The sequence below is a fragment of the Scylla paramamosain genome, chromosome 23 (assembly GCF_035594125.1).
Source record: "Scylla paramamosain isolate STU-SP2022 chromosome 23, ASM3559412v1, whole genome shotgun sequence".
In the NCBI taxonomy this organism is placed as follows: Eukaryota; Metazoa; Arthropoda; class Malacostraca; order Decapoda; family Portunidae; genus Scylla; species Scylla paramamosain.
Genome location: NC_087173.1, coordinates 9,790,486 through 9,802,985, shown reverse-complemented (window position 1 = coordinate 9,802,985; position 12,500 = coordinate 9,790,486). Strand labels below are relative to the sequence as shown.

Sequence of the window (12,500 nt, the reverse complement as noted above, 5' to 3'; positions counted from 1 at the left end):
GCAGGTCAAGGCTACAGGTCAAAGTTAATGGTCAAGGCTATGAGCTACAGGTCAAAGCTGCAGGTCAAAGCCACAGGTCAAGGGTACAGGTTAAGGCTGCAGGTCAAGTCTACAGGTCAAGGCTGCAGGTCAAGGCTGCAGGTCAAGGCTACAGGCTACGGGTCAAGGCTGTAGGTCAAGGCTACAGGTCATGGCTACAGGTCAAGGTTACAGGTCAAAGCCCCAGGTCAAAGCTACAGGTCAAGGCTACATGTCAAGGTTACAGGCTACAGGTCAAGGCTACAGGTCAAGGTTACAGGCAACAAGTTAAGGCTATAGGCTACAGGTCAAGGCTACAGGTCAAGGGTGTGAGTCAAGGCTACAGGTCATGGCTACAGGTCAAGGTTACAGGTCAAAGCTGCAGGTCAAAGCTACAGGTCAAGGCTACATGTCAAGGTTACAGGCTACAGGTCAAGGCTACAGGTCAAGGTTACAGGCCACAGGTTGAGGCTATAGGCTACTAGTCAAGGCTACAGGTCAAGATTACAGGTCAAGGTTACAGGCTGCAGGTTAAGGCTATAGGCTACAGGTCAAGGGTACAAGTCCGTAGTCATTTAACACATTAGGGAAGGTGATTTTTGGAATTGGTTTCATTTCAATCTCTCTCCACTGAGCGGCAGCACACCCTGGCCTGCTGAGTCCCGGCACAGCTGTGTCAGTGCAGGGCAAGTTGTTCAGCCCAGGCCTGAGTGCCCTCGCCGGCGCCCCGTCTGGCTCTGTGGCCTCGCTGGCTCGGACGGGCTTCAGGGGTTGCGTCACGCATTCCTGCGTTATCACGATTCTCTCATCGGCGAGTGCTTGACTGCTGACACAACATCGTCACGCGCGCTCGTTAGATCGTGTCTTTCAAACCTTGCGACAAACACATTCATTTCAATATTCTATTCATTGTTTTTCAATATCTTCATTGTCTATATATATATCATTATTATTATTATCATTATTATCATTATTATTATTATTATTATTATTATTATTATTTTTTAACTTTGTCCTGCTATTTCATTTTATTCCTCTCTCTCTCTCTCTCTCTCTCTCTCTCTCTCTCTCTCTCTCTCTCTCTCTCTCTCTCTCTCTCTCTCTCTCTCAGTCTGCCCTAAAATAAGAAGAAAGGCTTCACACTCGCCCAGTCTTCTTTCCCTCACCTCACTATTTTTTTCTGCCCTAAGCCTTCACTAAACGTACACACACCAGCTCTCCTTCCTCTTAACCAAAAGGTAAGGAGATTAATATCCCCTTTCCTTCCACCTGGGACATGCACCTCATTAACCTCTTCCTCTCTTATCCTCCGTCTCTGCACCATATTCTGAAACGCATCTACGCCTCACCTTCTCTGCTTGTAAAAGGCTCCAGCTGAGATTGACGGGTTTTTAAAATGGTGTTTTTACGCTTCTAGTGACAGGTTAACTAGATTTCTAAATTATTAGCATGAGAACTTGAAAACTACACTAATCGTCTCTGTGGCATTTGAAAATAGTCGTGGTGAAGTTACACGGATGTTTTTACGTTTCTGGTGACCGATTAAAAAGTTTCCGACATTATTTTAGCAGGTGGAACACTCTTGAGAACTCGGATAATCATCACTACGGCCTTTAAAAATAACAGTGGCGAGAAAGCAAAGCGTTTTAGAATACGTTTAGGTTAGATTTCGTTTGGTTTGGTTAGGTCTGTGTTTCGCTTCCTCTGCCATTCCGTTTTCTCCTTACCGTACACTTGGAGGTGAACTCTCTTAATCTTGGGTGGGTGCGAGGACACTTGGCATTCGTAGTGGCCTCTGTCAGACTCCTCAGCTGCTGTGACCACCAGGCGCCACGTGTTCGGCTCCTCGACCTCAAGCTGATATCTGTATGAGAAAGAGTGAAGGAAGGTGAGGTGGTGTGATGGGCAAGGTTTTGACTTTGTTGTGGTGTGGTGTGTGGTGTGGGCGTGGTGTGGTGTGGTGTGGTGTGGTACTCTTGTTGTTGTTAGTGTTGTTGTTAGTGTTGGTGGTCTTTTTTTTACTGCTGTTTTTTTTTTTTTTTAATCTATATATTTATATAGATAAAATATTTATCTGTTTTTTTATTTAATCTGTTTACTTATCTTTTTTTTTATTTGTTGTCACTCTACATATATGTTTCATGGGTATTACTGGTTATTACTACTACTACTACTGCTACTACTGCTACTACTGCTACTACTACTACAACTACTACTACTACTACTACTACTACTACATACAAATAAACTAGAATTCCAGAAAGTTTCCTCTGTTCTAGACTTAAAATTAAATAAAGACATTCTCTCTTTCTCTCTCTCTCTCTCTCTCTCTCTCTCTCTCTCTCTCTCTCTCTCTCTCTCTCTCTCTCTCTCTCTCTCTCTCTCTCTCTCTCTCTCTCTCTCACTCACTCACTCACCTGCCGTTGTTCTGGTAGGTGCTAGAGCCGATGGTGAGCAGTTGTATTGAATCACCTTGCCTGCGTACCCACGACACCTGGGGGAATCAGAAACACTTCTTAATTAAAGTTTCGCACGAGAAAAGACGAGCACAAGTGTTAATTGCTTCTCTCTCTCTCTCTCTCTCTCTCTCTCTCTCTCTCTCTCTCTCTCTCTCTCTCTCTCTCTCTCTCTCTCTCTCTCTCGTCTTTCTTTCATTTCTAATTCCCTCCACACTTTTCTCTCTCCCTTTCCCTCTCTCTGTTGCCTTCGTATCTTCTTTCTTATTATAACATCATTAAACTTTGGATGACTGAGGAAAGTAAAAAAAGAAAGGATCTCTCTCTCTCTCTCTCTCTCTCTCTCTCTCTCTCTCTCTCTCTCTCTCTCTCTCTCTCTCTCTCTCTCTCTCTAGAAAATACAGAGACGGGGAAATACAAAACGAACAAGAATAAAAGTAACTTAATAAAGATAAATAACAATAAAAAGCAGAATAAACAAAAAAAGAGAAACAGTAACAGAATGAAAAATAAAACATAGAGCTGAAAAAAATAAATAAATAACCAAAACAACAGAAACACAATATTAAAAAAAAACAAATGAAAAATAACAGAATAATAGGCAGATTGATGAAAAACAGTAACACAGCATAAATTAAAGAAAACTTAATAAAAAGAAGAATAAACAAGAAAAAATAACAGAAGAAAACAAAAAGAGAACCACACAAAAATCGAGAAAAGAATAACAAGAATCAGAATACCAACAAAATAAATAAATAAATAAATAAACCAAACAAGAAACATAATAAAAACACACACAAAAAAAACACGAAGCAAATAAACAATAAACAAACACTAAGACACCTCAATAACATCCTTCCTCACGCACCTCTGCTCCTCCCTGCGGCGCACACTCCTCAAGGGATCTAAGTCTCTTTGCGTGGAATCCGATCCTCCTTTCCACGGCACAAAAAAAAAAAAAAAGTCGATTCTCCTGTTTCCTGTCTCCCTCTGTTGCGTTACTTCGATTAACGTCACGGTTTCAGTAAGTGATTGATGTGTTGCAACCTCTCATTCCAGTACAAGCACACACACACACACACACACACACACACACACACACACACACACACACACACACACACACACACACAACGTTTGTTCCGGTATTATGTGTAGCTTTGAGAGAGAGAGAGAGAGAGAGAGAGAGAGAGAGAGAGAGAGAGAGAGAGAGAGAGAGAGAGAGAGAGAGAGAGAGAGAGAGAGAGAGAGAGAGAGAGAGTGTGTGTGTGTGTGTGTGTGTGTGTGTGTACAAACTGAACACTAATACAAACAACAACACATCAAACATTTACGTACACACACACACACACACACACACGTCCTCATCTCGTCCTCGTTCTATCTCGTTCTCGTTCTACCTGGCCTCGTCCTCGCCAGAATCGCTTCCACTTCCACTTGGTGAGATAAAGACAAACAACAAATCACCAACACCTGAATACCTGAGAATAATGAACACAAGACGAACCAAATAGAGACAGGTAAATAAAAGTAAAAAAAAAGAAGAAAAAAAAAACTTGTCTCATTACTATTTCCTCCTCTCAAATTTCCCGGGACTTGACGAAAAGAAAAAAAAGAGGAAAAAAAATCTGGATAGTCTTGTTAGTGAAAAGTGTTCAGTTGATTTTGAAATGACAGGATGTGGAAGAGATCATTTCATCTTTTTTTTACTTTTTTACTTTTTTTTTTACCTTCAAAAGTTGAAAGGTGATCCAAGAGTGAGTTCGTTCGAGTCATCTTTGTGAAATTAAACTCATTAATAGTGGTGGTGGTGGTGGTGGTTTTTGTTGTTTTTGTTGTTGTTGTTGTTGTTGCTGCTGCTGTATAAAGAAGAAGAAGAAGAAGAAGAAGAAGAAGACGAAGACGAAGACGAAGACGAAGACGAAGACGAAGACGAAGAAGAAGAAGAAGAAGAAGAAATAAAAAAGAACAAGAAAGAAGAACTAGCAGTAGCAGCAATAATAACAACAACAGTAGCAACAACAACAAAAATAACAACAACAACAACAACAAACAACAAGATCATCAATAACGACAATAATATCAACAACAAGGACAGCAACAGCAGCATCCCCACCAAAACCACCACCACCACCAACACCAAAAACAGTAAAAACAACACGAACACACGCAGGGGCAGTGGCAGCAGTGGTGGTGACGGTGGTGACAGTAATACCAGTAGCAGTTGGTGTTGTTTGTTGGTGTTTTGCAGTTCGGAAGTAATCAGCTTGTTGCAATAAAAGCTTATGGCGAGAAATCCCGTTTCATTCAACAACTGGGGAATCAAAGGCTTTCAAACGTGTTCCTAGTTACTGTGTTATTTTGAGCAACTGTTTGGGGATGAATAATTTACCGATGATTTGTAACCCATGACAAAATGTAGCACTGAAAATGAACGCATAAATAAATAAACAAATCAAATAAATCAAATAAATACAATAAATAGAGTCACTGATATGAAAGCAAACCAGACACCTTGGCAAATTCTCTCTCTCTCTCTCTCTCTCTCTCTCTCTCTCTCTCTCTCTCTCTCTCTCTCTCTCTCTCTCTCTCTCTCTCTCTCTCTCCCCCTCTCTGTCACGCATTCATAGACACAAAACTGAATTAAAAACGGAATATAACCCGTAATAAACGATATCTGTCACTCTTTTTCCCAGCTTTCATAACTTAATCCAATATAGAGTAAAAAGAATCTCTTATTAAAAATTGAAACCAAAAATATGCGAATACGGGCGATAGATTTATTAGAAAGGTTTATAACTGACCCCTCCCTCCCTCCCTCCCTCCCTCCCTCCCTCCCTCCCTCCCTCCCTCCCTCCCTCCCTCTCTCCCTCCTCCCATCGGATAAAACGGAGGAAATCAAAGGATAAAAAGGGAATACGGTATGGAGAGAGAGAGAGAGAGAGAGAGAGAGAGAGAGAGAGAGAGAGAGAGAGAGAGAGAGAGAGAGAGAGAGTTATTGTACTTATTCTCAACAATAGATAAATTTAAATGTCGTATAATTTTTCATAACATACGGAACATTTTCTCTCTCTCTCTCTCTCTCTCTCTCTCTCTCTCTCTCTCTCTCTCTCTCTCTCTCTCTCTCTCTCTCTCTCTCTCTCTCTCTCTCTCTCGATGAAAGGTAAAGCACCAAATATATCAAGGAGAGTTAGTTTTAATTTCGTATCTCTGTCTCTCTACCGCCTCTGTCACTCAACCAGTCAATCAGTTCTTTTTGTATTATGGTAGTCAGCCCGTCGTTCAGTCAGTCAGTCAGCCAATCAGTCAGTCAGTAAGTCAATCAGTCCCTCCAGAGATAGAATATTTGATCAATCATTCACTCAAAACAGATTCCTTAATAACGTGAAATCTGAAGCGGATTATGTAAAAAAAATTATAGATCTCTCTCTCTCTCTCTCTCTCTCTCTCTCTCTCTCTCTCTCTCTCTCTCTTGCTTTTGTTATACTAGTTTAAGATAACATATCTTTTCACATTATCAGTTCTCTCTCTCTCTCTCTCTCTCTCTCTCTCTCTCTCTCTCTCTCATGCTTTTGTTATACTAGTTTAAGATAACATATCTTTTCACATTATCAGTTCTCTCTCTCTCTCTCTCTCTCTCTCTCTCTCTCTCTCTCTCTCTCTCTCTCTCTCTCTCTCTCTCTCTCATGCTTTTGTTATACTAGTTTAAGATAACATATCTTTTCACATTATCAGTTCTCTCTCTCTCTCTCTCTCTCTCTCTCTCTCTCTCTCTCTCTCTCTCTCTCTCTCTCTCTCTCACACACACACACACACACACACACACACACACACACACACACACACACACACACACACACACACACAAACACACTTCGTTACTCTACGGAAGACATGACCTAAATTCATATCCACAAATACCACCTCTCTCTCTCTCTCTCTCTCTCTCTCTCTCTCTCTCTCTCTCTCTCTCTCTCTCTCTCTCTCTCTCTCTCTCTCTGCTGCACCAAAGCCACACTGCACGCTCCCTGCACACCCCGGATTCACGCGCGGCTCGGCAGGTGATGTAACAAGTTTGGGAAGCTGGCCGGGAGGAAGAGAGGAGGAGGAGGAGAGGAGAGGAGGGGAAGAGAGAAGTAGGGGGAGGGGGAATGGGGAGAGGAAGTCAGAATTGCTCGCGAACCAGGGCAGTACAAGGTGGCTAGTCTGAACCTCGTTACTGACAGACGAGACAATCGATGTTTAGTGTGTGTGTGTGTGTGTGTGTGTGTGTGTGTGTGTGTGTGTGTGTGAGGGGGGAGGGGGGCAGGTGTTTTTTTATTTATATTTTTTTCTATAGTTAGCGATGATGTTTTTTGTTGGAGGCAAGTCTGTGTTGTGTGTGTGTGTGTGTGTGTGTGTGTGTGTGTGTGTGTGTGTGTGTGTGTGTGTGTGTGTGTGTGTGTGTGTGTGTGTGTTACAGCTTCCTATCGTTACGGATGTATGCTTGTGTTATATTCTTGTTTTATTTTTAAGGTTTGTGTTATTTTTAATGTTTTTTTTTTTAATCTTTACTGTGTGTGTGTGTGTGTGTGTGTGTGTGTGTGTGTGTGTGTGTGTGTGTGTGTGTGTGTGTGTGTGTGTGTGTGTGTGTGCGTAAAAATAATACATGTAAAAGGGAAAAATATGAAAAAAACGAGAAAATGCGAAGCACAGAGAGAGAGAGAGAGAGAGAGAGAGAGAGAGAGAGAGAGAGAGAGAGAGAGAGAGAGAGAGAGAGAGAGAGAGAGACAGAGAGAGAGAGAGAAATGGTGATGGTATCTGAGCACGAGTTTATGAGTTGCCTTCACTAGAGAACGAGAGAGAGAGAGAGAGAGAGAGAGAGAGAGAGAGAGAGAGAGAGAGAGAGAGAGAGAGAGAGAGAGAGAGAGAGAGAGAGAGAGAGAGAGAGAGAGAGAGAATAACCACTCCACATAAAAAAAAAAACAATTCTTATAATAACAACCACAGTTTCCAGCACGTGACGATAATGACACAAAATCCATCGATGTATACCAGATTAGAGTAATTCCTCCCTGATTTGTATAGAGCACACTGTTAGCGGGGAATGGCAAGGCATGTCCGGGGAATCAATATGCATGGAGCCGCGGCTTCCTTGATTGCTAGCCAGCCTGTAGCGTGGGAGGCACCTTTTTACAACCAAACGTGGATTCCTTGATAGAAAAAAAGAGAGAGAGAGAGAGAAAAGGTAAAAATGAAAGAAAAATGAACGTTCGATAGTTTTTTTTTCTGACAAGTAGGAAGGCTTCGAATTAGAAGGTAGAGCTTTTGAATAGAAACAGCACATTTTGTTTTAAGTTGAAGGAAGCTTTTCTCTTTTGTAATTAGCATTATAGATTATCAATGGATAAAAAAAAGCTAAATAAAAATAAAAATGAAAGAAAAACATGTACGATATCTTTTCTCTAACAAGTATAAAATCTCTGAATTACAGTAGAAGGTAACTCATTTGAAAAGAAACAACACATTGGAAAGGAACACCACACTAAAGAAACAACACAATTATCACAGATTACGATCATTTAAAGTGCCAAAGTGTCACTACGTTTTTCTCAATGCGAAAAAAAAAAAAACTGTAGCACGAACATAATAGTTATTAAACGTTTATTATAAGATACAATGATTAAAAGAGAAGGTATGCCTTTCAGATCAACACTATATAATTTCCATCACATAAATATCCTTTGGGAACGGATATTAAAGAATTCTTATCATAGAATACTCAGGTAGAAATAATATTAAAGATTACTAAAGAACTATCCCAAAGTACGATAATAATCAAAACACAAGTCACGACTCTGGTATCGTCACTACACATTAATCCCAACACAAACAACACTTCTTCAGAATCAACATTCCTGACTTACAAAAAATAACACTTTGGAACGAACATTATAAATTATGAAACAACAATAACAAACTACTATAGCTGAAACAGGAAGGTACGACTTTGAAATCAACACTTCGTTATTCCCAACACAAAATCCCCAGTAAGTATTAACATCCCATACTAACTACACGAAAATACTCCTTTAAAATAATATTGATTATTAAAACAATTACAACAGAGAACGATAATTGAAACAGGAGGGTACGACTTTGAAATCAACACTAAATTATTCCCAACACAAAATACCCAGTAAGTATCAACACCCCAGATTAACTACAGGGAAATGCCACTTTAAAACGAGCATTGTAGACTATTAAACAACCATAACAAAGTACGATAGCTAAAACAGGAAGGTACGACTTTGAAATCAACACTGCATTAATCTCAAAGCAAAAAAAAAAAAAAAAAAAAATACAGCAAGGTACGGTAATTAAAACTAAAAGGTACGACTTTGAAACCAATACTACAAGTAAATAACATTAATAATCCCAATACAAAACAAACTCCTTCCGAAAGAACCAACATCCCAGACATACGAGGTGTGTCATTAAAGTTCCAGGACTGGTGCCACACAAGTTTTATTTCACATCCAGGCTACAAACTATAGGTTATCTCCTTCGAAGTAATCCCCCTGGCACCGCATGCACTTGTCCATCCTTCTCTGCCAGGCTTGCATGCACTGCTGGAAGGATTCTTGCGGGATGCTCCTCAGCTCCGTCGTCACGGCCTTTTTGATGTCGTCCGCATCATCAAAACGGGTCCCCTTCATGACCTCCTTGAGCTTGGGGAAGAGGAAGAAGTCGCACGGAGCGAGGTCAGGTGAGTAGGGCGGTTGCTCCAGCACGGCGATGTTCTTCTTGGCCAAGAACTCTCTGATGCTCAGGGCATTGTGAGCAGGCGCATTGTCGTGGTGAAGCAGCCACGAGTTGCCCTGCCACAACTCCCGCCTCTTCTCGCGCACTGCACGAAGCAGACGCCGCAGTACTTCTTTGTACACATGTTGGTTGACTGTCTGGCCCTGTGGCAAGAACTCGCAGTGGACGATGCCCCTCACATCGAAGAAAGCGATCAACATGACCTTGAAGCTGGACCTGGACTGCCTTGCTTTCTTCGGCCGTGGCGACGCCGGACTCTTCCATTGAAGGCTCTGGCGTTTGGTCTCCGGGTCGTACTCAAATACCCAGGACTCATCGCCGGTGATGACTCTCCTGAGCAAGTCTGGTTCAGTTTCCAGACGCTCGAGGATGTCCTGACACACCTGCATGCGTCGTCCCTTCTGGTCATCGTTCAGGAGTCTCGGCACCATCTTCGCACAGACTTTCCGCATGCCCAGATCTTCAGTGATAATCTTCCACACGCTGTTGTGGTTCATGCCAAGCTCATCTGCGATCTTTCGAACAGTCAACCGACGATCGTCACGCACCATCTGCTTGACACGCTCAACATTGGCCTCATTCCTGCTCGTTGAGGGTCTTCCACTCCTGGGGTCATCTTCCACGTCCTCCCGGCCCTCTTTGAACCTCTTGCACCACTCAAAAACACGTGAGCGTGACATTGTCTCATCCCCGTACACTTTTTGCAGCATACCCAGTGCTTCTGACGGCGTTTTCCCCAACTGCACCAAAAACTTCAAGTTTGTTCGCTGTTCAGCGCTCATTGTTAAACGACCTGCAACAGAGGACATGATTTTAAAAGCACGTAAGAAAAAGATTAGTGACTGTAGAGGGTTGGGAGCGCAGTTGTATACTCCAGAAGGATTACTTTGAAGGGGAAATATGGTGGTTTGTGGCTTGGGTTTGAAATTCATCTTTTAGGACACCAGTCCTGGAACTTTAATGACACACCTCGTACACAACACAATTATCACCAGGTACGACAATTGAAACACAAGGTACGACTGCAGCATCGAGACAGTACGGACTTTCTATACACACGAGTAAAGTAATGGCCAAAAAAATTACTATTACAGCATTATTAGATTATATCACAGCACGCAGTGAGTCTGGTGGCCATAAGTCTGGGGTGGCGGGCAGGCAGCGCAGTCTCGTGTGTTTACAACGAATACAATGCAGTTGTTTGGTGCTTATTTGAGAGGCACGGGATGTCGCGTCCATAAAGCAGAGAGAGAGAGAGAGAGAGAGAGAGAGAGAGAGAGAGAGAGAGAGAGAGAGAGAGAGAGAGAGAGAGAGAGAGAGACTGTGTAAATGGAACAGATAGAGCTTCTCGAGGTCAATAGTGTTAAGAAAAACACGTCGTTCAAAGCTCCCTAAGCCAGGTCACCCACGCAATGCTGCACTTCTTAGCAGGACTTGCTTACGGCTGACTGGCCCTGAATATTTGGTTGTGGGTTTAATGGTATCTCTCTCTCTCTCTCTCTCTCTCTCTCTCTCTCTCTCTCTCTCTCTCTCTCTCTCTCTCTCTCTCTCTCTCTCTCTCATTTAAACATCCGTTATCACAAGGATTAAAGTTCTGCAATTCTACAATTTACGATTTGCGCAATAAAAACTGAAAATGCACTACACATTATGAAGACAGGAAAAAACGCGGTAGTATAGATGTACAGTACATATGAATACATCTCTCTCTCTCTCTCTCTCTCTCTCTCTCTCTCTCTCTCTCTCTCTCTCTCTCTCTCTCTCTATTACTCCAGGGAAGGCAACTCACAGACTTGTTTAGAAATACCACCACAATGTCTTCCTCTCCTACCTCACCATCTCTCTCTCTCTCTCTCTCTCTCTCTCTCTCTCTCTCTCTCTCTCTCTCTCTCTCTCTCTCTCCACCCGCTCTCTCATTGGAAACCTCGTGTCGGTCCGCACAACAGTAATTAAGAAGATGAAGAGGCCGCCGCGCCACCCAAGCCCTTCGGAACCCCACTCAGGTCACTTCCCCGTCTCCCGCCTCCCGCCTGGTACTGCCTCGCTCGCATTTTTTTAAGTCCCCTACTGCGTCCATGATTTAGTGTCGTTGTCGTGGCCAGTGCGAGTCTCCTATGTACATAAATGGCCACTTACTAGGTGTTTAGGTCGTTGATTACACTGGGCTTGTACTGTTTCTGTTTTGTATGTGTGTGTGTGGTGTTTTGTTTATATATATATATATATATATATATATATATATATATATATATATATATATATATATATATATATATATATATATATATATATATATATATATATATATGTGAAGGACGCTGGCGAAGGACGAAAAAAAATGAGAAAAAGATGTATCATAACTTGTTGCTCTCAAAAAAAATAAATAAATAAATGAAATAAAACAATAAAATAAGAAAAGAGAAAAGAAAACACGTAAAGAAAAAAGAAATCAGTCAATTTAAAGCTTAAAAAGAGAGGAAATAAAAAATGTACTATAACCTCCTACTCTTTCCCCAAAAAAAGATAAATAAAATGAAATAAAAAGAAAACGTAAAGAAAAAAAAACAGTAAATTAATTTAGTTCACCTTTCTTACCGATAACTAGTTGATTTTGCAACCTTTTTATCATTTTTTTTTTTTGGGTGGGGCGGGCGGGAGAGGGGGAGGGTAATATTCGTGGCTGAAAAATGTCGCATGATTAAAAATGTAATTATTTCATCTGATTGCGCGGCTGTTAAATGCAATATAGTGCTTTTTATCTCCAGCTGGGTTAAAAAGCACTCAATTAACAATATGAACGAAATGCAACCTATCTCCACTGAAATCCCCTTCACTCCCCTTCCTCTCCTTCCCTACAAACAAGCTCATTCCTTCATCCCTTTCCTCCCTCTCTTCCCTATAAACTCAACCTCATCCCTTCATCCCTTCCCTCTCTCCCTCCCTCCCTCTCTTCCCTACAAACAACCTTATCCTTTCCTCCTCTTCCCTCCGTTCCCCTCTCTTTCCTACAAACACACACTTCTGAGGGAATACCTAAACAATCAACTAATTAACAATATGAACGAGGGCCTCAACCACGCCTCCCATCTCTTCCGCTTCCTTTCCTGCCAACACAACTGAAAAAAAAATAATCGAGAACAAAAACAAAAATCCATTAACATTTACAACAATAATTATAAGCCAGTCAGCGTCACTTTCATCTACGAGCCAATAAATATCTGC

General features: G+C 41.6%; 1 protein-coding gene across 11 annotated transcripts in view; it reads right to left on the bottom strand.

Annotated features, from left to right (window-relative positions):
• The window catches only part of LOC135112133 (hemicentin-2-like), a 280,248-nt gene that overhangs the window by 104,745 nt on the left and 163,003 nt on the right, over window positions 1-12,500 (bottom strand). For all 11 annotated transcript variants that reach the window (XR_010274093.1, XR_010274092.1, XR_010274091.1 and 8 more), the window contains 2 exons: window positions 2,436-2,512; window positions 1,746-1,882 (listed from right to left, as the gene is read on the bottom strand). Coding sequence is in view for 7 of the 11 variants with exons in the window: in XM_064026158.1 (XP_063882228.1) it covers window positions 1,746-1,882; window positions 2,436-2,512 (214 nt within the window). In the remaining 4 variants the exon portion in view is untranslated. The remainder of the gene's footprint in view (window positions 1-1,745; window positions 1,883-2,435; window positions 2,513-12,500) is intronic.